The 26,077-nt window shown below is 44.9% G+C and overlaps 1 protein-coding gene across 1 annotated transcript in view; it reads left to right on the forward strand.

The window, feature by feature from the left end:
• The window catches only part of STAB1 (stabilin 1), a 217,488-nt gene that overhangs the window by 147,090 nt on the left and 44,321 nt on the right, over positions 1 to 26,077 (forward strand). The window contains exons 45-55 of the mRNA XM_090022768.1: positions 10,801 to 10,920; positions 13,630 to 13,677; positions 13,804 to 13,887; positions 15,318 to 15,464; positions 16,062 to 16,199; positions 17,493 to 17,552; positions 17,680 to 17,856; positions 18,672 to 18,758; positions 21,594 to 21,740; positions 22,003 to 22,068; positions 25,400 to 25,628. Of these exons, the coding sequence (XP_089878894.1) occupies positions 10,801 to 10,920; positions 13,630 to 13,677; positions 13,804 to 13,887; positions 15,318 to 15,464; positions 16,062 to 16,199; positions 17,493 to 17,552; positions 17,680 to 17,856; positions 18,672 to 18,758; positions 21,594 to 21,740; positions 22,003 to 22,068; positions 25,400 to 25,628 (1,303 nt within the window). The remainder of the gene's footprint in view (positions 1 to 10,800; positions 10,921 to 13,629; positions 13,678 to 13,803; positions 13,888 to 15,317; positions 15,465 to 16,061; positions 16,200 to 17,492; positions 17,553 to 17,679; positions 17,857 to 18,671; positions 18,759 to 21,593; positions 21,741 to 22,002; positions 22,069 to 25,399; positions 25,629 to 26,077) is intronic.

Below are 26,077 nucleotides of genomic sequence, written 5' to 3' on the forward strand. Positions count from 1 at the left end.
CTTGAACCTGCTTGAGATGCACTGGGGCTATTCAGCCTGGAAAAGCGCAGGCTCAGGGGTGATCTGGTGACCACCTATAGGCTTATCAGGAGTGCTCATCAGGATCTGGGGGAACGACTGTTCACCAGAGCCCCCCCAAAGGATGACAAGATCAAATGGTCACAAACTCCACTGTGACCGGTTCAGGCTGGACATAAAGAAGAACTTCATTACTGTCCAAGCCCCAAAGGTTTGGAACAGACTTCCACTTCTGTCATGTGGTGTGACAACCAGATTTTCTAGTGTGTCTTGCAGAGGCCCCACGTTACCCAATAGCTTCTTTTTACCCCCTATATATTTAAAAAAGGACTTCTTGTTGTCCTTGATCCGGGTAGCTAATCCCAGTTCCATCTCTGCCTTGGCCTTCCTGACTGTCCCCCTGCAGCCCCGAGCAACCGAGGTATAGTCCTCCCTGGTGGTGGCCCCTCCCTTCCATTGGGTGTACACCTCCCTTTTAGCTAGGAGACATTCTTGTATGCTTTTGGTGAGCCATGGGGGCTTTTGTGCCCTCTTGCCCCCTTTGATCTGTGTTGGGATTACCTCCCTTTGGGCTTGGAGGATCGTCTCCTTAAGGAATGACCACTCTTCTCGGACACCCGACTCCCCTCCCCTCTGGGACCTCAGTGCCTCCCCGACTATTCTCCTTGCCTCATTGAAGTCCACCCTCCTGAAGTCTAGGGCTGCTGCCTTGCTGCAGACTTTTGCCACCTTGCGCTGGATGGTGAATTCCAGCAGGCGATGATCTCTGTCGCCCAGGTGGTCGAGCACCCACAGCCCCCTCACCAGGTCATCGCCTGTGGCCAGCACCAGGTCCAACAAGAAGTCTCCCCTGGTGAGGCTGTGCACCTCCTGGGTTAGACAGAGGTCCTGTATTTCGGCTAGGAACCTACATGAACCTACCTGGCTGATTGCTCTTCCCAGCAGATGTCTGGAGAGTTCAGGTCACCCATGATGACCATGTCCTTTGACCTAACTACCTCCGTGAGCTGACTTAAGAATTCCCTGTCTAGCTCTTCCCCTTGGATGGGTGGCCTGTAGTAGACTCCCACCATTAAGTCTCTTTCCCCTCGACTTCCTTGTATTCTAACCCAGAACACTTCAGTGTGCCCCTCCTCTGACCTTGAGCTACTTGATGAGGATGTGTATTCCTCCTTGACGTAAAGCCCCACACTCCCACCTTTCCTCCCTGTCCTATCCCTCCTGTACAGCCTATAGCCCTTGATATTCACTGCCCAGTCGTGTGTTGGGTCCCACCACGTTTCTGTGAGCTCCACTATGTCTGGGTTGGTGTCAAGTAGCAGGAGGGTAAGCTCCTCTTGCTTGTTTCCCATACTATGAGCGTTTGTGTAGAGGCATTTGAGGCCTCCTGAAGATGTGTGCACTGGCCCCCTAATCTCAGTACTGCCCTGGCCCCTGTTGCTTACCTGGCTATTTGTTATGCTCATCATCAGTCTAGGCTGGGCTGCTCTTGTGGGTGATGCTTGGTTTAGTGGTCCAAGCTTCCTCTGCCCTCATCTTCCTCTTCCCCGGACGAGCCTAGTTTCATAGATTTCATAGATTTCATAGACATTAGGGCTGGAAGGGACCTCAGAAGATCATCAAGTCCAGCCCCTGCCACAAAGGCAGGAAGTCAGCTGGGGTCATAGGATCCCAGCAAGATAAGCATCCAATTTACTCTTGAAGGTGCTGAATGCAGGTGCTTGAACCAAATCCGATGGCAGGCTGTTCCAGACCTTGTGGGCTCAGACAGTAAAGAAATTCTTCCTTATGTCTAGCCTGAAATGGTCTCACAGTAGCTTATGACCATTCGACCTCGTCATCCCTTGGGGTGCTCTGGTGAACAAACATTTCCCCAGGTACTGGTGGTCACCCCGATAAACTTATAGGTGGCCATCAGATCACCCCTGAGCCTGCACTTTTCCAAGCTAAAGAACCCCATGGCTCTCAGCCTGTCATTGTAAGGTCTGTTTTCCTGACCTCTGATCATGCACATGGCTCTTCTCTGGACTCTCTCAAGCTTCTCCACAACCTTTTTGAATTCTGGAGCCCAAAACTGGACACAGTACTCCAGCTGCAGCCTCACCAAGGCCGAGTACAAGGAGAGAACGATGTCCCAGGATTTGCTTGAGAAGCATCTATGGATGCAAGCCAGCATTTTGGTCACTTTAGTAGCTGCAGCATCGCATTGGAGGCTCATGTTCATCTTGTGGTGAATGATGGCCCCCAAGTCTCTTTCTTCTGTAGTGCTAGCCAGCGTAGCACTGCCGAGCCTATAAGGATGCTGCAGGTTTTTTTCCCAAGGTGGAGAACCTTGCATTTTTCGATGTTAAACACCATCAGGTTCTTCTCTGCCCATTTGCTGAGCCTGTCCACGTCAGCCTGGATCACCCTCCTGTCTTCTGGTGTGGATGCTTTGCCCCAAAGTTTGGTGTCATCAGTGAACTTAGCCAGTCCACTCCTGATTCCAATGTCCACATCATTAATGAAGATGTTGAACAATATGGGTCCCAGGACAGAGCCTTGGGGGACCCCACTGGTCACAAGACACCATGATGAGTGACTGCCATCAGGTACTACCCTCTGGGTCCGACCACGGAGCCAGTTCCCCAGCCAATGGATTGTGGTGGACCCAAGGCCACAACTGGCCAGTTTTGCCAAGAGATGATCATGGGATACCAGATTGAAGGCTTTTTTGAAGTCAAGATATATGACATCAGTCTCTTCTCCCTTGTCCAGGTGATAGGTCACCTGTCGCAGAAGAACATGAGATTGGTCAAGGAAGACCTACCCACAACAAACCCGTGCTGGCTATCCCTTAGGATGTTGACATCAGCCAGTCCATTAAGGATGGCCTCTTTAATAAAATTTTCTAAGATCTTCCCTGGGATAGAAGTCAGGCTGATAAGCCTGTAGTTAGCTGGATCCACTTTCCTCCCTTTCTTGAAGATAGGCACCACATTGGCTTTCTTCCAGTCTTTGGGCACTACACCAGAGTGCCAGGACTTTTCAAAGATGCGTGCCAGGGGCTAGGCTATGATGCTCACCAGCTCCTCGAGTACCCTGGGGTGTAGATTGTCAGGGCCGGCTGACTTGAAGGTATCCAGCTTCTCAAGGTGTTCCTTCATGAGGTCAGCATTTATGGAAGGCAGGGGATCTCCCTCACCTGGACCTCCCTGTCCCGTAGCTGGCATGGGCATCCCATGGAACTGATGAAAGACCGACGCAAAGTACCCATTTAACAGGTTGGCTTTTTCCTGGGCGTCAGTTGTCAGTTGCCCCATCTGGTTCAGCATGGGTCCAATGTTGCCCTTGCTTTTTCTCTGGCTCCCCACATATCTGAAAAAGGACTTTTTATTGTCCTTAATGCTTGAAGCTAGTTGGAGTTCAGTTGCAGCCTTGGCTTTCCTGGTTTGCTCCTTGCAGGACTGGACCAGTGCAGAATATTCCTCCTTGGAGGTGAATCCCATCCTCCATCATTTGTAGGCCTTTCTTTTTATCTTCAGAAGGTCTGCTAGATCCCTGGAGAGCCGGGGGGCTTCTGTGCCCTCTTGCTGCCTTTCCTCCGAAATGGAATAGACTTAGCTTGTGTACTGAGGATCGCTCCCTTGAGGAGCGACCACTCTTCTTGAACTCCCCTCTCCCTCTCCCTTGGGTCATGGTTCCTTAGGGCCTCACTGACAAGCCTCCTGAGCTTGTCAAAGTCAGCTTTTCTGAAGTCAAGGACTACTGTGTTGCTGACTGACTTGCCAGCTTCACGGTGGATGGTGAAGGTGATCAGCTCATGGTTGCTGTCACCCAGCTTCCCATAGATCACTAGGTCGCCGATTAGGTCATCCCCAGTAGCCAGTACCAGATCAAGCAGCACTTTGCTTCTTGTTGGCCCATAGACTTCTTGAGTCAGGTAGAAGTCATCCATGCACGAGAGAAAGCTTTACGACAGCTCAGATTTTGCTGAGTGATCCTCCCATGAGATGTCCGAGTAATTGAAATCACCCTTGACAACCATGGTCCTGGAGCATGCGGCCTCAGCCAGTTCCTGGGCAAACTCCTGGTCAGGCTCAGGACTTTGGGTGGGAGGTCTGTAGTAGACACCTTTGTGTCCCCTGTGCCATGGTCCCCACGAATTTTAACCCAGAGGGTCTCCAGTCATCCACCCTGGTTGCCAATATCAGCTTGCAGGGATGCATAGCTTTCCTTAAGATAGAGAGATACACCCCCACCCCTTTTATCTACACAATCCCTCCTTTACAGGGTATAGCCATCTATACCCAAGGTCCAGTCATGGGTGGAGTCCCACCAGGTCTCCGTTATCTCTATGACATGGTAATTATTTGCATTGAACAGGAGGATGAGCTCCTCCTGCTTATTCCCCAAGCTCCTGGCATTTGTGTACATGCAGAAAAGTGATGCCTTGGGGAAAAGGTGAAGCTGAGGCAGAAAAGGACCTAGGAGTCATCATTGACTCCAAGATGAACATGGGCCAGCAGTGTGGGGAGGCAGTCAGGAAAGCCAACCGTACCTTGTCATGCATCCACAGATGCATCTTGAGCAGGTCCAAGGAGGTGATCCTCCCCCTCTATGCGGCACTGGTCAGACTGCAGTTGGAGTATTGCATCCAGTTCTGGGTGCCACACTTCAAGAGGGATGTGAACAGCATGGAGAGGGTCCAGAGGAGGGCCACTCGCATGATCAGGGGACAGCAGGGCAGGCCCTATGAGGAGAGTCTGAGGGACCTGAACCTGTTCAGTCTCCAAAAGAGAAGGCTGAGGGGGGATCTAGTGGCCTGTTATAAATTAGTCAGGGGGGGACCAGCAGACATTGGGGGAGTCCCTGTTCCCCCGAGCACTGCCAGGAGTGACCAGAAATAACGGTCACAAGCTGGCGGAGGGTAGATTTAGGCTGGATATCAGGAGACGCTACTTCACAGTCAGGGCGGCTAGGATCTGGAACCAACTTCCAAGTGAAGTGGTGCAGGCTCCTACCCTGGGGGTGTTTAAGAGGAGGCTGGATGAACACCTTGCTGGGGTCATTTGACCCCAGTACTCTTTCCTGCCATGGCAGGGGGTCAGACTAGATGATCTACTCAGGTCCCTTCCGACCCTAGAAACTATGAAACTATGAAATGTGTGCCATTCCTGAGAGAAAGCTATCCCAGACCCTATGGTTAATTAGAGATGTCATATTAGATGTGCAGGAGAGGAAAACCTGGAAAAAGCTTATGATAGAGTTGAACATTATTTCATTTTTGATGTATTTTGGAGGATGGGTCTTCCAGTGAAGTTGACTGGATGAGTTAAAGTGCTATACAGTAAAGCAGGAAGTCAAGTTCTGGTAAAATGTTACTTGAGCAAAGCATTTTCCATATAAATGGGTAAGACAGGGATGCCTGCTGTCCTCTTATCTTTTTGTGTGCATGATGGAGTCATTGGCACAGAGAATTTGTGATGATAAGCTGGTAAGTGTTGTGAAGATAACAGAAAGAGAAGTTGAATGCACATTATATATGGATGATGTGAACATGGTGGTGAAGAACAGCGTATTAATCAAGAGGGTATTAAAGCATACTGAGGACTACAGTAAAGTGTCAGGGGCAAAATTAAATAAGATGAAAAGTATATTCATGGGTGTGGGGAATTGGGAGAATTTACAGAAGTTCAGACTGTAGGTGATAGAATGTATAATCAAGATCTTGGAAATCCCAGTGGATGCCAAAGGGAATGGAACGAAGTGCAAGAGAGGTTAGAGACAAGAGTGAGACAGATCTTTGGATCATGGAGTGGTAGAACTTTATCTATCTTCCAAAGGTAAAGAGGTGAAAATGGCACTCTTGCCAGTCACCCTTTACATGTGACTTGTGTATCAACCATCATGGCAATAGAGAAGGAGGGTACAGAGGCAGATATGCATTTTTGGGGAGGAAGTAAAAAGAAAGGGTAGCCAGAATGGAGCTATAAAAAGCCGGGGAATTAGGAGGCTGGGGAATGCCATATATATTTACTTTATATGTTCTGCAAAGAGACAATGGAGGGGGTGGGGAAGACTATTTTTTTACCATTACCTGGCAAGAACATTAAGAAAATGGGATAGGTCCAGAGGAGATTGGAAAAAGGATAAATAAACTTGAGGAAGTGGGATTTGAGTACTTGAAAGACTGTAATAAGGTGATTAATATGATAAGAACCACATTACTAACTTTTGCCCTGAACTTGCTTATCATGGAGGGACTAAAACAATCCACTTATCCCACTTGGATGTCATCAAAGGCAGCAGCAATGCAAGGCTATGAGTGGGAGCTCACTTGAGGGAGAGAAGGAAGGCTGCGCTGTGGTGTTGAGGGAGCAGTACAAAGCTGGCAGCACCTTCTCAGGGGCTGGAGAGACCCCAGAACTATGAATCCCTCTTTATGGACTATGTTACTGTGTTGTTGAGCACTGATTGAAGTAGGAGGTTTCCTGTGGGCCAAGTGTGCCCAGGAAACAAAATATTATTTGAGCTAATCAAAAAAACCCAACCCCTTTACATACAGTTGGAGATATTTGGGGTGCAGGCCAAACACTCCCTGGCATGATTGCCTTCTCTAACTGAAAGATGTGGCAACTGACTTCTTGGAACAAAAAGAGATATGACAAATTTTGGGAGAAATGTGCAGAGGAAGGAGAGAGGGAGGAATTTAAAATGGTTAAAGTTTGTAGCAGCAGAACAATCAAGGGAAAGAGTGACTATTTTTCAATTGTATATATGGATATATTAGGGGCAGAAGACAGAAAGGTGTCAGGAAAAATATGTGCAGAGTTCTGTGGGTAGAAATATGGTATTTGGGACAAATATGGTATTTGGATGGGGTGTTGGAGGACTCAAGCAGTATTAAAACCAAATGAGTGGAGACCAAGTGGGGTGCAGCAGCTCCTGCCAGTGGCCCAGATAGGGCCAGACCAGGATTTTATAATACACCATGGGCAAATGAATCCATGTAGCAGATGTGGGAAGAAAAGGCACTTGGCTCCATAGTGTCCCCTCATAGTGTGTTCCAGGTGTGAAGGGATGGGATGCAAAGCAGCAGAGTGCCAGGAGTTCATAAAATGCATTGTTTGTGGGGTGGGGAGGGACACTTGATAAGTGCCCAACAGCTTTTGCAACCAAGGTCAGGCTCCTCAAAGAACCACAAAAATCAGAAAGGTACAGTGAGGAAAAGAAGGGGGAAGAGACCAGGACAGAAATGAGAGAGGAGGCTCTGCAGTGGGGAAAACATGAGAGACAGAGAGAGATTTTACAAAATGTGTTGTAATCTTACTCTTCAAGAAAGGGGGAAAGGAACTCCTGAACAACTGGAGATTGATTACACTCCTTAATGAGGATTATAAGTTTATTTCATAGATTTCATAGATTTCATAGACATTAGGGCTGGAAGGGACCTCGGGAGATCATCGAGTCCAGCCCCCTGCCCAAAGGGCAGGAAGTCAGCTGGGGTCATACGATCCCAGCAAGATAAGCATCCAATTTACTCTTGAAGGTGTTCAATGTAGGTGCTTGAACCACCTCTGCTGGCAGACTGTTCCAGACCTTGGGGGCTCGGACAGTAAAGAAATTCTTCCTTATGTCCAGCCTGAAACGGTCTTGCAGGAGTTTGTGACCATTCGACCTCGTCATCCCTTGGGGCGCTCTGGTGAACACATGTTCCCCCAGATCCTGGTGGTCACCCCTGATAAACTTATAGGTGGCCATCAGATCACCCCTGAGCCTGCGCTTTTCCAGGCTAAAGAGTCCCGTGGCTCTCAGCCTGTCATCGTAAGATCTGTTTTCCTGACCTCTGATCATGCGTGTGGCTCTTCTCTGGACTCTCTCAAGCTTCTCCACATCCTTTTTGAATTGTGGAGCCCAAAACTGGACGCAGTACTCCAGCTGTGGCCTCACCAAGTCCGAGTACAAGGGGAGAATGACGTCCCGGGATTTGCTCGAGAAGCATCTATGGATGCACGCCAGCATTTTGGTCGCTTTACTAGCCGCAGCATCGCATTGCAGGCTCATGTTCATCTTGTGGTCAATGATGACCCCCAAGTCTTTTTCTTCTGTAGTGCTAACCAACGTAGCACTGCCGAGCCTATAAGGGTGCTGCAGGTTTTTCCTCCCAAGGTGGAGAACCTTGCATTTTTCGGTGTTAAACACCATCAGGTTCTCGTCTGCCCATTTGCTGAGCTTGTCCAGGTCAGCCTGGATCACCCGCCTATCTTCTGGCGTGGATGCTTTGCCCCAAAGTTTGGTGTCATCGGCGAACTTGGCCAGTCCACTCCTGACTCCAATGTCCACATCATTAATGAAGATGTTGAACAGTATGGGTCCCAGGACAGAGCCTTGAGGGACCCCACTGGCCAAGACACTGACTTTGAGGATGAGGAAAAACCTCCAGAAGGTAATACATGATGTCCAAGCTGTGCAGGGGCCTAGTGGTTCCCTCCACAGCCGTACTTCCTCCCCCTCCCCCTTCCCCACCCCGGCTGGGCAGCTCCCACCCGCTAGCAGCCCACCCAAGAGCTGGCCAGGGGGCACCGCAACTGCAGAGGGAAGCACTGGGCCCTGGGCTCTAAGAGAAAAAAAAAAAGATCAGGTTCCTCACCACTTTTTTTCCTTCAGTTGGGGCTGCCTGCACAAGCTGCTGCTGGGTGGCACAGCCCCTGAGCTGTGTAGGGCCTGGTGCTTCCCTCTGTGGTTAGTCTAAAATTAGTGCCAAGTCCCTGCAGCCTGCCATGTACCCCAATGGAGAATTTAATTTGGTTACTAAGGTAATAGTTTTTCATGGGTTTCTACATGAAGAAAAAGAGTTCTGTAAGGGGTTATTTTGTGGAAAGTTGATGTATGTTGTTTAAGGATTTCATATGTATAGTTGTATGTTTTTAATTATTTTTTTAACAAAAGGACTGCACTAAGCTATCCTTGTGGTAGTTTCCTGCCAATGTTGTGGCAATGTCAGATCGTTTTTATACTTTTCCCCTAGCTGCTCCTCGGCCTTTTGGCTAGGAGCAAGCAAAACTAGAGGCATCTGAACTCCAAGGCTTCTGGGCCTGGGAAGTACACGTAGGATGACACCTTCCCCTCCCCCCAAAAAACCCCAAAAGGTTATTCTACATATAAATAGGTGCCAGAGTGCTGTGCAAATGTGTCTGTGTGAAACATCTGGGCTAAAACTTGCAGCAGTTTCAATAAATGGTAACAACCATTAATTCTAGATGAACTAAGTGCATGGGTACTATATGCAAATTGCTACAACCAGCTTTAATTTCAAGGTTAACGTTTTCAGATTTGCTCCTCACTTTTATGTGCTCAGGGAAAGCAGTAAGCATGTTTTCCTCTGATGGTAAGAGGAGGAGGAAGGGGCTGCCAGAGGAAAAAGTTGCAGGGGGGAGCAGAAAGCAAAGGGGCTATCTGATCCCCCAGATTCATTTTCCATGCTGTAGCAGTAGGAGGGGGACAAATTCAAGGCAAACCTCCAATAATTAGAATTTATACCTGGAATATTATAACAAATTTATACATTTTCCATATATCAAATCTAATTATTGAGGGGTCATCTTATGATAAGGGTCATCTTCTGTTTGAGTAAATATGGTACTTGATATCTAGTCTCCTGTAATTTTGACTTGAAATGTCCCTTGAAGTACCCCACTAATGCCCTACTAAGCCCCACTAACTCCTCTTGTGTTGAACCCACAAGGGGAGTGTTACAGGAACTTTTGCCGACTTATTCATCTACGTGTTAATATACCAAGTTGTAAGGAAAGTTAGTAGCCAGGTAATGAACATAAGTGTCCTGAAAGAGGAACCCTAAGAACAGTCAAGCATGGGGAGAAAATTTGACTTGATTTTTTACCTTTTTTTTTTTTTTGCTTTTTCATTAATAAAAACCCAATCCAAGGGAGAAGCAAATTTGGAGTGTATGTAGTAAGAGGACAGTAGATTGGGCTGGAAAAAGGGTGTGCCCTCCTTTCTCCACACTATAAACTATATGATGTTCCCATATATGTCTCAGAAGAATGAAGGACTGAGTGCAGTTGTGGCTTCATGCTGTCTCGCTATTCCAAGCCTATGTCTCCTTTAAAAAGCTCAAAGACAATTCATACATTTTTGTTTCATTGCATCCCTTCATCCAAAGAAGTTGCTGAAAAGAATGATGGATGCCCAGATACCTGAAGATACTGAAATGAGCATAAATTCAGCAAGAGTTAGCAACCTAAACCCTTCAGAGAGATTTATTTGAATGGGGGGATAGCTTTATTTTTCTCTTGGGCTTGATGGAGATTGTCTCTGTGGGAACAATCTTTGCTGGCAAAGTAGGAGAGGCCTTTAAAGGAAAAGGCTAGGAGTTTATCTATACTGGAAAATATCCCAGAAAGGCCTTTCTCCACTCATTCCTTATGTATACTCTTTATTCTCAACTAAGAAATCCCTATTGTCCATTTTAGATCTGGATGAAGGTAACCCACCAAATGGTGCTCTAAGTGTGTCCCCATGGACATGTGGTACAAATTGCTATTGTGAAATAAAGTTTAGGATGTGAACTAAAAGCTCAGAAGCTTCACTAGGTAGATGAGTTGTAATCATAAAATATTGAGTTGTAGCAAGAAGACATAGGACACATAAGCAGGATGTCAGAGAATACCTTGAGTCTGATATGGGCAGAAGAAAGGGCAAGTTCTGCTGTTTGGATGTGAGTAAATTTTCAAGCTGGTAATGCTATGGATGTATGTCTATCCTTACTTTTCCTACTAGAATAATGGAGGCTGTAGTCAATTTGGTATCTGCGAGTACACAGGACCTGGGACTCGCAGATGTTCCTGTAGTCCGGGCAGTTTTGGAGATGGATTCACCTGCAGAGGCAATATATATCAGGTAAACTGTATTCAGAAAGGACTGTGTTTTAACTGACACTTATTTTGGGTGAGCTACTTCCTTCTCTGAAGCAGCAGCTGGGAACAAGCAGGATAATGGACAACAGTGACCAGGAAATACCTGGAGATTCAGCAAAGGAGTTGAGAAATATATGAAAGATCCACAAGGTTTAGAAATAAATTTCTTTTCATTCTGCCCATGAGTCACTTGAGATAATAAGAAAGCAGAAAGGAAAATAACTTCTCTCAGAAAGAAAGCATTACAATGAAACTCTCTTCTGAAAAGTGAGTCTGTCATTCTATGTGACCATTGTGTTGAGATGACAACTAGAAGGGTGACTTTTTTCTGGAGGAGCCTCTGGTTCTTCTATAGATCTTCATTAGTACGAATGGGGACAGAACTAGTGGTTCAGTGAGTATGACTCTAAAGTGAGTGTCAAAAAGCCTGCATTCCATACCCAGCTTTTTTTACTGACTTCTTGGGTTGTGTTTTTCTCAAAAGACGAAGGAGTTTAACATATAAAACAATAAAGCTTGTTTATTCAGAGAGCCTACTGCTCTGCTGTTCCCTCCCATTCCCTCCGGCCATCCCTGGGCCAATCTAACAACTTATATATAACACTCTTGAAGGTATCCACACAGGTAACACTGAACAAGTCAGAAAACATTTCAGTTTCAGTAGATGAAAAATAATAGTGCCTGCAGTAGTACATCAGACAAGAGCCCTTAGTAGGCTTAGTATTAAGTTCTGTTATTAATGGAAACTATTATATAGGGAATAATGTAGTTTGTCTTGTTCAAGACTTTGTACCACTTAGTGGCTGCAGGCTGTTGGCATGACCAGAATAAGACCGGCTGGGTGTATGTGCCTGCTCTATAAGTGAGAAATTTAGTTAAGTCTGGGACTAAAGGGGTGGTTCATATGTAGACCCAGGTAAAGTTCCCAAGTTACCTTATATTCAGGCAATTGTCACGAAGGGGTATTTATGGGTAGGGTTTTTATCCCTAATGTTTCTCCCCTTTGTTACCTCAGAGAAGTTGTAGCAGCAGACAGATCCCAGTAACTGGTTTGAGTAGACTATTAGGACAACACATTAATTGTAGATGAAGACCCAGCAAATGCCTGGGGAAGATACTGTGCCCTGGATTAGTGGGCTTAGAGCCCAGATAGATGTTGCTAGTCAGGGAGGTCTCTAACATGAAAAGAGACCACCAAGTCAAGGGGCTACACTTAGAACCCTAAGGACTTGGCAGGGGCTAGAGCCAGAAAGCCCTGCAAAAGGACTGTGGGCAAGGCCAAGAGCCAGAAGGCCCTGTAGAAGGAACAGTTAGGTGGCTGAGACTGCAGGCCCTAAGAGGGACTTGTCAGGGAGCAGAGATTGGAGAGAGAGAGAGATTTTTTAACTCTGATAGACCTTTTTTTATAAAAGTGAAAAAAAAACAGTTTTAAAAAAACAAGAGTTAAAAGCATCCAGTTAAAAGCACACACTGTGGGACTAGGCATGAAAACAAAAACCAAAAAAGAACAATTTGAGAACAATTGCACCCTGCCCCCTTGTTCCCACACACCTGTGATTACCGTTTAAGGATCAGCTGGGTGGGAGACAGAGAGAGGCTTGTGCATATAGACAAGAATCCTATGAAAGGTCTATGAAAAGGGTAGCTCAGGAGATCCAGCAAGTACCAGAGAAGAGTAGCCATTTGGGGACACTAGGAGAAGAGTGAGCCCCACCCAGATAGAGGCTAACAAAATGAGTTGGCTGAAGCCAAGTAGAGGGAGAAACACCCTGCTCAGGGGATTAAGTCCAGGGATTGGACCAGAGCAAGGTGGCCCAGTGATGAGCAGGGTAGAGTGAAGCACCTCCAGTTCATTTTCGTATTCTGAGGGCAGGCTCTCCACTTCACATTCGTTTCCAGTGAGGCGTAGCAGGTAAAGAAAGAGTGGTACCCTGAGAATCCAGAGTTAGACAGGATTAGAGTGGCTGCCAAAAGGCTGCACAGCCATCCTCAGAGGCAGGACCCTGTTACACAGACTGCAAACTCTGATGCTCTGGGTCACAGGCTCTAACCCTCATTTGATTTTACCTTTTTAGAGCCAAGCACAAAGGCTTGCCATGGCCACCATTTTCTGGACCATTACCCTAGAAACTTGGCTTCTTGACTGTGGTCTTTGAGCACCCACTCTCCATACAAATGACCTGCATCATACAATGTCCAGGCCCACTAAATGCTCCACCAATTGGAGGTGAGCAGAGGCCCTGGTCTACTACTTCTGGAAGAAGGGGAGCACCAAGTGGTGTCTCAGGAAGAACCAGCAGAATCAAGCCATGTATAAATGGGTTGTGGCAAAGATGGCAACTTATAGCCAAAACCAATACTGGCATCAGTGCCGAGCCAAGGTGAAGGCCCGCTGTGGGGAAAGCAACATTATCAACTCCTTCACATTTCATGGCACTTGAAGTGGGAGGAGCCTACACATTTGTGCAGTACTGTTATGGCCTCCTCCAAAATAGAAGCACTTCAAATAAAGGCAGGCTTTGAAGCACTTTATATGCAGGTCCATCTATAGTCTGAGCTGCTGTTTCATGTGCTAGGCATACTCTGGGGTAAAGTGGAAAAGCCAGTGTGCTGTTAATGAATTTTTTCTCTTCATCAAAAACCAAGAGACTGAAACATAATCTCACCATTAATATTTTGTTTTTATTTCTAGGAGCTCATGAGGAGTGAAGCAGCTGCTATATTCTTCAACAAGATCCAGGTTGGTGGCACAGTTGTTATTGTCTAAAGGTTTAAAATTTACTTGGCAATTTCTTTAAACGGCCTTATAATCAAAATTGTACTTTTTTGTTCTGCTTTAATTGATGGCAATCACTCCTTGCATTAGGCCTCTAACATCAAGGAAATACAAGGAGCCGGAGTTTTCACCATCTTTGTTCCAAGTGCAGAGTCAATACAGAACAGTACAATGGTAAGCAGCACCTTCTTGGGATGGCCGTCTCTGAACCCTGCACTTTTACAGCTACTCTGTGTGGTCTGTTGATGATGATGTCCTCTAAGAGAGTCTGTTTCACTAAACCAATTTAAGTGAATCAAAGAACTCCAGTTTCATAGGGTTTTGAAACCATCCCAAATTGTCAATGTTATTTAAGCACAAGTGACCAATTGTTATCATACTTATTTAGCTCTAACCAGAGGCATAACTGAGCAGTTTTGTGCCCTGGGTGGCAAGGTCACACGGGGCAGGGGCCACTATTTTGCACCCTCCCCACTAAGTTGACACATGCAGCTGGTTCCTTGCTCACCCCACTTTGATTATGCAGCTGGTTCTAACCCAGCCCTTACTCCTATTGACGTAGTTACTTTACTGGTAATGTGGAGAATAGTTCCTACTTTAATTAATCTTCCTAGAGGAGATAAATTAGTCATCTTGTCTCTCAGCTTGGTAGACTTCTCTAGTGTGTTTGTATCATTGTGACACTTAGCAAAGGAAGAATCCTTCAGAGCTATGCCAGGGTCCAGTTCTGGCACTGATGAAACCATCCAGGATCACTGGAGGAAAAATGAGTTCTTCTGGTTACCAGAAAATATTAAAAATGTGAATCGTGGAGGCATTTAGAGTACATATACCCAAGTCTTCAAACATTGTGAAGAAACACCTGTGAGGGCTGACTCTGGATGCTAACCAGGAAAATAAAAATGTGTGCAGTTCCTAAAAGTTTTCACATTGGCTCTAGTCCTCAACAACTTCTTTGGTGCAGTTCTGTGTTGTTAGATTAAAAATCCCTAGCATAGTGAAAATATAGGTACAAGAACAAAGTAAAAGGTATTTAATTAGTTTGTTTTCACACTTCCTTTAATAAACACTTTGGAGGTGATTTGTTTTCAATTTAGTTTAATTTGCAGTCTCCTCCAATTCAGTGGTGCAGTCAGCAGTCAAGCTGGTTGGTCCCAAACCTCAAAGTTGAGAACTAGGTGTTCAGAATAATCTTCAGAGATATTCAGTCTTGGTGTCTTGGTTCTGTACTTCCCCAAAGTGGGTACAAAACTTTGTTTTGAGCTCATCTGTGGTCAGAAGGGTGGCAAACCCCAGGAGTTCACTGCCATACTGCCATTTCTTCTCAACCGTATTCTTCTCAACTTTTCTCTTGCTCCTAGCATCTGATGTCTTATGAGAGCCTTTTTGGAATATATCCCTATAACTCAGCTGCCTTCTGTCTGTTCTGTTGGCTTTAGAATGAGACTGGACTTCCTCCAAGGGGGAAGGGTAGGCAGAGCAAATAAAGTAGAACATTTCGTGTTCTGTTTAGCTACTGGCTAAATTTATTTTCACAGTCTTGATTTCTTGTTCAAGAAATGTCCTAACATGTGGACCTTTTTATACCATTTTCCTCTCTCTAGTTTGCTGAATGGGAGAATCACACCCTCATCAAAGATTTGCTGCGCTACCACATTGTGGGTTGTCGTAAACTGTTGTCCAGTGACTTGGAGATGCAAGAGTCCATTGTGGCTTTATCAGGACACAAAATACATATTGCAGTGAAAGAGGTAATATATTAGTGACAATTCATTTCCCCGTATTGTTTTGCCCCCAATTGGCACCTCCCAAGCTTGTAAAATGTTTCTCCTAAACCCTTTGTTTTAGTGGAGGGAGATACAGAACTAGTACCTTTTATTTAGAAGGCGTGGAGAGGCTTAGAACTTTCTCACTGTGAGGATGACACAAGGCAAGGCGGAGTGGCACTGTATCAACTAACTAATACAGAGAGGCCTAAGCTTTTGTCAGCTTACAAAGCTTAGGCCTCTCTGAATTAATTAGTTGATACAGTGCCACTCTGCCTTGCCTTCTGCCTGACTTCAGACTAACACAGCTAACTAGCTCTCTCTACTATGAGGACTGTTTAAGCACTGAAACAGGCTACTCAGAGGTGTTGAGGTATCATTAAGAGTAGGTTAGACAAATACTTGACTGGGATGGTTTAGTCGGGACCAATCCTACCTTAAACAGCAGATTGGACTGGATGACTTCCTGTGGTCCCTTCCAAGCCTCCTTTCTATCATTCTATGAAAGCATCTTGCAAATGAAAGAGCATAATAGAGGAGCATCTCTTTTGAAATGTACATTGTATGTTCCTTCTTCCTCAGAATAGTTTGTATCTAAATGATGATGCTAAGGTCATAACCAGTGATCTTGTTGGAGTAAATGGAGTGATCCATATCATTGACAAGATTTTAATCCCAGGTGAACTTCAGGGTCTTAGCATTCCCTCTCAGCTATCACAGGTAAGTTTATAAGAACAATATTTTAATATTTTTTTATAGTGTGACAAGTAAAAAATTCTTAGATTTTGTAGTGAAGGGTACTTTCAAAATGTTGGTGTTGGGGTAGGGAAGTTCTGTTAGCAAAGTGGGTCATGCCTACAAGTGGAATGACAAAAGTGATGGACCAAGGTGTGTTCAGAGATCATTAAGTAAAAATCACACTATAGAAACAAATGTCTAAATTTTCTTATATGCAGAGAACAGCCTTCACTAGGTTTTAAAGTATTAACCTGTGCAGGATATTACAAAGATATGTTTGAAATGCAGATTCTCTGAGCAAATAGGGGAATACCTCCCATCTTGAATTTTGGGGTTTAATATCTAGGTGCCGCATTGCCTGCCTAAATGGGTAAAATGAATTATTTGGCCCCATGGGGTCTGCTTGCTGCAGTAGCATTACTAAAGGTGGCTGAGCAGGCATGATCCCCAGGTGTAGAGTTAGAGGGGGCACCAGAATGGAAGTCCCTTAACGGGGAGTACCTTTTTCTGGCCTTTCTCTGGGCAGTGGGGCTTGAGACTGGAATTTACCAATAGTGCTTTATGGTGGGAGGTGTCCTGCTTTTGGGAATAACTGATGCTGTACATGGAGATGGCATGGCCAGGCCAGCACCTACTAGGTTATCTCAATAGCTGCTGGAGGAAGGCACCCTCTGGCCTCCCCACCCTTTTCCCAGGTATTGTACCACTGCCAAATTTGCCTTTTATGTTTGTCCCTAGTGAACAAAAATCGGCAGCAGAGGCACTGAATATATGGGGGCCCAAGGGTGCTGGCCCCCGTTGAGGAGAGAGCTGTGTGAAATGTATAAAACTTTACACATGTCCATCATCCACACCCCAGCAAAAATAAGTCAGTGCCTATGATCATCAGCACTTGGCAACAGGGGTGAGCAGCAGTAGAGTTTGCAGTAGGGAGGCTGAGAGGGCTTCTACACCTGGCACCTGCTACATTAACTTCCTGGATACTGGCCACACCAAAACCTAGCAGTGGCTATTTCCAGTAGCAGGATGACACTTGCAATTGCTGGTGCAGGGTGTAGTATACAATACCAGTTACAGCTCTGGTTTGTTACTTAACAATATTAAATTAGTGCTACATGACAGAAAACAAAATAGCAGCTTTGTCTTGCTCAAACTTTGCCAGCAATGGAAAATTTCTGGCTCTGAGGGCTGGCAGTTTTGCTTTTTCACCTGGAATTTCAGTAAGTAAAATTCAGATTCACATTTTGCAACCAACATTTTCTATTATTTTTATAGCAGAACATCACTGATGTGGCAGAAGCATATGGATACAAAATCTACAGCAAACTTCTGAAGGTAAGCTGTTTGCATTCTTTTCCTGAAATGCTTCATTTTGGGGCTGTGTGGGCCGTCCATGCAGATACCAGATCCATTTATTATTTTTATACTGTGCATTTATGCTTTGTATTGTGTCTCTGAACAGGAATCAGGGCTACTCACTATGGTTAACAACCCTGTCCACAGACCTTTCACCATGCTGTGGCCTACTGATGCTGTATTTAACAGCTTTCCTGAGAAGAGGCAAAAATGGTTGTATCATATAGACCACAGAGACAAGCTGGCAGCATATCTCAAAGTGCACATGATTAGAGCGATGAAGGTAAAAACAGTGATTAAAAAAGTTGGAACCACTGCATTTCTTTTAAAGCAGCCACGTAATTCTAGCAGTCTAGCCTCACTAACATTGGTAAAAGTACCAGTGCAGTGGGAGGCACAGGTATTTAGATCTCCAAGGAGAGGACATCTCTAAAAGGGTTTTCTGCCAAATAAACAAATGATCTGGGGTTTAAAGGGTAATTCTGAGCCAGAGCTCTCAGACAATGCAAAGCATTATCCAGTAGAAACTGACTGATTACAGCAGAGCCCATTTTGGCCTAAAAATTAAAATGCAAAAACTAGGGAATCACAAACATTTTAATTTAACATGTACTGGATTTAGTGTTATTATAATTGACCAGTGCTTAGATCTGGAAATCAGGCTGAAACTGAATCCTGAAAGTATTACAGATTCATCAAAAAAGTGTTCTTCTCAGATTTGGAAAATGTCATTTAATCAGTGAAAAGAAACCATACCATGTGACTTAACATATCTAACCACATGGGAAAAATAGCCTAATGATGTTTTCAAACAGACCAAGTGAAAATTATTCAACTGTGCAATTTGAGCAAATTCTTAAGAACAACAAATAAATTGAAGGCAATTTCAGTCAGTTTATAACCATTTACTACAGTGTCAAGTTTCAAACTGGCAATATTTTAGTAGTTCCACTAACTCCATCCTTATGCAACTTCATTTCATAATAGCAGTACTCTGCTCAGCGTGGTTGTTACAACTGAGTCTTCTGAGGAAAATCTTATGTATCAATCCTTAGTTTCCCTGATCTTTCCTATTGTGTTGTTTTTATGCATCTCCAGATTGTAGCTGGAAACCTGCCACACATTAATTCTGTAAGGACCATGCACGGATCCACTATCTCATTCAGTTGCAGCAGAAGTAATGTTGTAAGTAATAAATTTGGACTTTATTCACTACACAGAAAATATTATGTAGAAAAAACAGTTCAGTTGTGTTTGGCCCTCTGAGTGGTTCATTTGCAGAAACAGAATTCAAAACCTTGAGCTCTACAGGCACATGAGCCTCTCCTGGCAACATTGAGATTTTTAGCTTGGATACAGTAAAAGACCTCTAAACTCCTGTATCTAGTTCAGCCATTCAAGGTGGAACAAAACTATTAATGTGGAGAATGGATCAGGAAGGGCAAATGTGTACGTGTGTATATTTAGCAACAGCAGTGTAACTAAAGGGATACCAGGAAGGTTGCTTTACTTAAGCAGATATTTAACAGTTCTCAGTGGCTGTGTCTACATGCGACACTGACTGTGCAATTGTTACTGCACAGTCATTTAGTCCTTGTATAAACAAGGACTGATTGTGCAGTAACCCAAGTTACTGTGCAGTAGTGCCAACAAATGCCTTTTTGTAACATTGCTACACAGTAACCTAATACTACTGTGCAGTAGCGTTATGTCACAATTCTTGCCATGTGCTGCTACTGTGCCATAGTATCAGGCTACTGCACAGTCAGCATCTCGTGTAGACATGGTTAGTGTTGATGTTTTTTTCAGAAAAGGGAATGATGAATGAAAATGAGTTAAAAGAAAAATTGAGATATGAAAAGGGGAAGAAAAACATAATTATTTAAGAAAAGTTTCATGGACATGTTGTTTGTGTATATATTTATTTGTTTATTTGATTTATGCTGCCCTTCCCAACAAGGGCTCAGAGTAGCTTATAATAAGAGAACAAGCCGAAGGCAGGACAGAGTGGTACCTTGTAGACTAATTCAGAGAGACATAAGCTATTGTAAGTACCAATTTACTTTGTCAGATGCTGTGAATACCACCTGAAGAAGAAAGCTGTTATTTATTAAAGCTTTTGCCTCTCTGGATTAATTTGTCTATAAGGTAACACTCTGCCCTACCTTCTGCTTGGCTAACTAGCTAACTAACATGGCTTACTACCACTCTCTGCAATAAATGAACAAAATAACTTGTAAAACAGGAGCATGAACAAGAAATCAAAATAACTTAAAGAGCAAATAGAGTGTCAACACCAAACAGAAATGCCTTGAAAAAATTCTTAACTAAGCTATGTTTGCTAAATGTTTTACCAAGCAGGATGTTCTTACAAAGTTTCTGAAAGACATCAAGGCATGAGCTACAACTGGCCTCAAGAGGGAGGGAGTTTCAGAGCTGAGGAGTGAGTACTGTAAATAACCTTTTATGCAATTTTGCCACACAGGCTAGGCACACTGATGGTACTTGCAGGAGGTTATTCTCAGCTAACCTTAGGGATTGTTATAGGGCATAAAGGAGAAGTTAGTCTCTTAAGTCCACAGGATCCAGACCATTTAGGGCCTTATGGGCCAAAACCAGCTCCTTAAATTTTCCCTAAAAAGCTGTTGGGAGCCAGTGCAGACTCTGAAGCAGTGAAGTTGTCTTCTTGGCATCCTACCCTTGTTAGAAGTTATGCCACCAAATTCTGCACTAGGGCCTGGGTCATATGAAAAAAGAGAGGTAGAGCTGGATGTCATCAGTATACTGATGGCATCTCACTCTAAATCTCTGCACAATCTTGTCCAGTGGCCGCATATACACACTGAACATGAGGCATGACAGATGGGAGCCATGGGTGCCTCACAGGGAAGTCCCAAGGATGCATCGAGCACTTGCCTATCACCACCATCTGGGATCTGTCTGCTGAGAAAGAGCAGAACCATTTTAGAAAGGTTTCATGAATACCCACCAGGTCAAGTAAATGCTTTATCAATATCTTATAAGCAACTGTATCAAAGGCATCTAAAAGATCTGGTAAGATCAATAGGGCAAAATTTCCCCTGTTGATTTTCAGGCAAAGATTGTCAACTAAGGCCAAAAGAATAAACAGTCTTTGCTATACCCAGGATGAAAACCAAACTGATAAGGGTCCAGGAATCTGGCATCCAGATGTGTCTGGAGCTGTCAGGTGACTGCCCGTTCAGTGATCTCCAAGCAGTGGATGCTGGAGACTAGGCAATAATTGGGTCCATTTTATAACTGGTTGCTAACATCCCCCCAAGTGCATCTTATGCCTCAGAAATATACAGATTTCATCCTCAATCAAGGTGCTATGGAATTACAAGGCAAAAAATATGTTTGTTATTTAGAAGCCTGATGACTAAGGTGAGTTTGTATGAATCAACTACTGTGGAAGATGGCTTGGACTTGAAGTTATTACATTGGGTTCTGCACATTGAGAATTGTTGGGTGTTTTTGGTTTTTACGTGACAGTTAAAGAAGTATGTTTGCTTTTTCCATTTCACCCAAATAATCAAGACCAGGTGAACAAGTGTAATGTGATGACACAGGATCTAATTATTTGGGATAGTCAGATGCAGATGCACAGGACTTATTCAGATCTCATCAAACCTAATCCATATGATGAAGCCAGACAGATGTGGTGGAAATGGATAGAGTGGCCATGCCCATTGTCCTCTGCAACAGTGGGTCCCATCTAAGGTTCCATTCTGGTCCCAAATAGGTCAATATGAAAGAAGTTGTTGGTTGCCTATTGGTAGGATCAGTGCTAATGAGGATTCAGCCACACAAGGCCCTCTCATGAGCTGGGAAATGAATTCTATCCTTCCCACTCTCCTTGGTTCCCCACAGCCTGATTGTTTGCTTTATGTTGTGGCATGCAGTACATTTTAACCTCACTTCATTCCTTCCAATGGATATACATATTGTAGGTGTTTTAGGTACTAATGAATACTATTTTCTTACTAATCTGTCTTGAAGGGGGAGCTGTTGGTGGATAATGGCAATGCCAGGATTGTCCAGAGGCATATGGAGTTTAATGGTGGCATTGCCTATGGCATTGATCAGTTGTTGGAGCCTCCAAACCTGGGGTCTCGCTGTGATGAGTTCCTCTCCATTGAGCTTACGGTGAGTATTTACAGATTTATAAATAATAAAACATCAATCCCTCCCTTCCTCTGCTGCCCACCGCCAGTCCCTCATTCACATGTGTTGTCCATTCAATGCTGCAGTATACAGCTACATGTACAAACAGTTCAGGAGTGTTAAAAGTTTTGGGTGTCTAGAAGGGATGGTTCACTGCCTGTTATCACAAACAAGCTTGTAACTGACAAAGAAAGTGAAAAAAGTGTGTGTGTATTTGTTTGTTTTCTTGTCTTCTTTCTTTCAGAGATCTGTTCAGTCTTGTGGGTTCTGTGGTTTTGAGCCTTCTTGTCCTGCTGGATCAGTCCAACAGGTAATGTTTGCTGCTCTTTCAACTTATTAAGTCATTCACCACTTGTAAAATACTGTGGATGGGCCATTTGATCCATGATAGCATTGTTTGTAATAAGTGTGTTTTATAATAAATGATTTAACAAAATTCAAAAATTAATGCCTGGGTAGAACCAAGGCAGAGAATCTCTGATCATAATCATGATCAGCACTTTTGTGACTGAGACTCCTGTTATGCATAAAATTCTGTATGATCATAGGATCTGCCAACGTGGAGTCATTAGCAAGACTGGGCGAGTCCTTGAGGACAGCTGTTAACTAGTGCTCCTCAGGACTTTACTTACACCAGCAAGCAGATCTCAAACCATTGTAATGCATGCCCACAACCTGAAGGTGGAGGTTTTCTTGAGCTCATTGTATATCATCATAGTGCGTGCTTATTTCCATAGCCATACATTTCACTTTCTTGGGCACGTCCAGATGAGTGCACATGTGCCTCTTGCAGCATCTCAAATCCCTTTGAGATGCTGCAAGAGGCACATGCGGGAACAAAAAAACATTCCCCACACTGCAAATTTGCAGCATGGGGGCAAAATTAGACCCCTGGATATCCAGGGATCAAACAATACCCCAGGGAAAAAAAACAGGTCAGGGCACAGTCCCAGACAGCGCCCTGAGGCAACTGGAGGCTCAATCCTCCACAGAGCCACTCTGGTAGTCTGCCAGAGCATCTCTGTGGTTGGCTCTTTCCTTGGTGCTGAAGCATGCTGCCTGCAGAGCAGGCAGTGATGTAAGCTGCAGGGACCTGGACCAGCTTTGTGCCAGGTATGTAAGGGGCTGGGGGGCTGGAGGAGGTGGGAGGAGACCTTGGGGGACCCCAGAGTTCATGTGCTGTGGGGGGGCCTCTTCCCTGTGGGGGGGCAGGGCACCATTGGCAATGCATAGGGAGTGCACACAGGTGCACATACACCCCCTGAGCATGCACCCCTTCAGAAAATGCACCACTGACACTGTCAGCAGCACCTACAGGCAGTCGCCACTTGCCACCACTCCCCACCCCCACTGGCAGCAACATCTGCGGGCAGTCAGAGATTGCTGCTGGCCACCGCTGATGCTGCCAGTGGCATCTGCAAGTGGTCACTGACCTCCAGTCAGTGCTCACCACCACCAACCTTTGCCACCGACAGCACCAGTAACATCTGTGGCAGCTCCCCACTTACTGCTGCCACCACACTCCTGCCGCTGCCAGCGCTGCTGTGCTCCCTCAGACACCAGGGGCATGTGGAATTCATGCAGGGGACCCACCCCTCCTAAGCAGCCCCCACACCCACAGTGTCCCCACACCTACCCACACACCCACCCACATCCCCCCACTCTCTTTCCCACCCCCTCCTGCAAACCCCACATCCACCCATCACACACCCACCATGTGATAAGGAAACCAAAAGCAAATGTTAAAACATATAGATATTTAGGATTTATTTTATTATGATGCTAGAGACACTGGTAGGCTTCCAAATTTCTTTAACATTGTAAATATAGCAATTAAACATTGCCCATCTGATCAATCTCTCTCTTTCTCTTTTGTTTTAATTGTGAAATAATGTGGATTTTGGGGTATTTTAAAAAGTGAATTTGGGATGCTGCTTCAGCAGTCTAGCTGACACAAGCGGGTAGTATCCCCAGATTTCATAGACATCATCATCATCAGGGCTGGAAGGGACCTCGGGAGATCATCGAGTCCAGCCCCCTGCCCAAAGGGCAGGAAGTCAGCTGGGGTCATAGGATCCCAGCAAGATAAGCATCCAATTTACTCTTGAAGGTGTTCAATGTAGGTGCTTGAACCACCTCTGCTGGCAGACTGTTCCAGACCTTGGGGGCTCGGACAGTAAAGAAATTCTTCCTTATGTCCAGCCTGAAACAGTCTTGCAGGAGTTTGTGACCGTTCGACCTAGTCATCCCTTGGGGCGCTCTGGTGAACACACATGCCCCCAGATCCTGGTGGTCACCCCTGATAAACTTATAGGTGGCCATCAGATCACCCCTGAGCCTACGCTTTTCCAGGCTAAAGAGTCCCATGTCTCTCAGCCTATCATCGTAAGATCTGTTTTTCTGACCTCTGATCATGTGCGTGGCTCTCCTCTGGACTCTCTCAAGCTTCTCCACATCCTTTTTGAATTGTGGAGCCCAAAACTGGACGCAGTACTCCAGCTACCAAGTGGCTGGGCCTCAGAAGATCCTGAGGGCAAGTATCCCTGAGCTGCTGGCCAGGGCAGGTTTTTACACTGCTGGGGTCAGCACAGGTGCTGGCCCCAGGCTCCATCTCCCTCTGACTGCAGACCCAGGAGGAGCCAGGTAGGGTTATTTTGCTACAAGTGGCACAGTTTGCTCCACAACAACGTGCATGTCCAGGCATATGCGCTTAGACAAAAAGCTCAAATTTGCACCACTTCTATTTGAGCTGCTGCAAGTGTACATGTGTGCATTTGTGGACACACCCCTTGGGATTTCTAGTGGCTTAATTTTGAAATACCCTGAACCATCAAATGGGCTGGGGGAAAAATTGACTAACATTCAGTTCCTTCCCTGTGCTTCAGTTTACCTTTTGTAAATTGGAGATAACCCTCCTGTGGAGAGCTGTTGTGAAAATATAGTAACAGTCCTGAGGCAATTAGATGATACGAACATGGGACCTAATATTAGGAGAGAGAGCAAGAGAGCTGTAAATTTATTTTTCAGCGTCCAGGTGTCTGTTGAGTCCCCTGGGCAACCATGAGAGAAAGATATAAGAGGCCAAAAGGAAGAGAACAGGATGTTGTGCAGGAGAAATTCTGCCCTAGATAAGAGAAGTTCTGTTTGGGAGCCAGGGCTATTGCTCCCAATGGGACAAAACCTTCTCCAAAGCTCTCCATCCATTTTATCAAGTTAATATTAAACACAAGTTGGAGCATCTTCTCTTCAAGAGAATCTAGAGAGGGGCCTGGATATTGTGCAAACTAAGGCCTGGTGATTTGAGCATAGTCCCAGGAAACAAGAGATTCAGGTTCAGACCTTTTGGTGAGGGGAGTCTAGAACCTGTCTCCTGCTCTCTGTATCAGACTCCTAACTATCAAGCGGTTAGGCTAAAAAATGAGAAGGCTCTCCTTTTCCCCCCACCCTGTAGCTGGGTAATATCTCCCACTAGTATGTAATTTTATTTTTACTCCTCTTGGAACAATTTTGCTAATGCAACTGACGAGTTATTTCCTCTAATTAAGGTGTGGGGGGATAATTAACTCAGAAGTACAAACCTTAGGGCATTTTTAACCCAATGGGTTTTTTTTGTTTGTTTGTTTGCTTGTTTTTCCTTACAGGGGGAAAGCAGGATGTGCCTTTACTACTCTGAAAATCCATCTTTCAGGTCCTCCTTTTTTCCACACAACCCCTTTATGTTTCCAAGCTCTGGACACTTTTCACTGTTTCACTATAGCAATAGATGGCCTCAACTTAGGAGGTCCCTGAAAAGAGGGTGCAGGAGGAGCTGTTTTTCCACCACTTGGGTTCCACAGTGCTGTGCAAACCACTACGGAAGAGACTGTCGCGGTAAGAAACTGGCACTGTGATTTCTAACTACAACAATAATTAACTTTTTTTTCTCTTGTCACCTTGAGATGCTTGAACTTGCCTAGACAGTGGTTTATATCTATAGAAATCTCTCTTTAGCATAACAATTACAACTGTAGTTTTCTGGCACTGTGCAATTTTCTTTAGAAATAGGCCAGTCCTTATGGATGTAAAAATAATCTTTTGAGTGCCCATAACTGAAGTGTCTTCCTGGATTATACAAGCAAATGGTACCTCTGCACTGGATAAAGCAATGTTTAGTTAGATTAGGAGTGTTATCAGAGAGAGATCTAATATCACTTTTATGTGAAAACTAGCAAATTGCCCATCAAGAATGATGAGGGGTAGGGGTCAGGGATGGAGCCCCACATCTGGCCCTGTGCCCTCTGCCACTCCAGGTCTGGCCCCGCTCAGCTCCCCACCCCTTG

Source organism: Crocodylus siamensis, chromosome 11 (genome assembly GCF_052110815.1).
Source record: "Crocodylus siamensis isolate JL-2025a chromosome 11, ASM5211081v1, whole genome shotgun sequence".
Lineage (NCBI taxonomy): Eukaryota > Metazoa > Chordata > Crocodylia > Crocodylidae > Crocodylus > Crocodylus siamensis.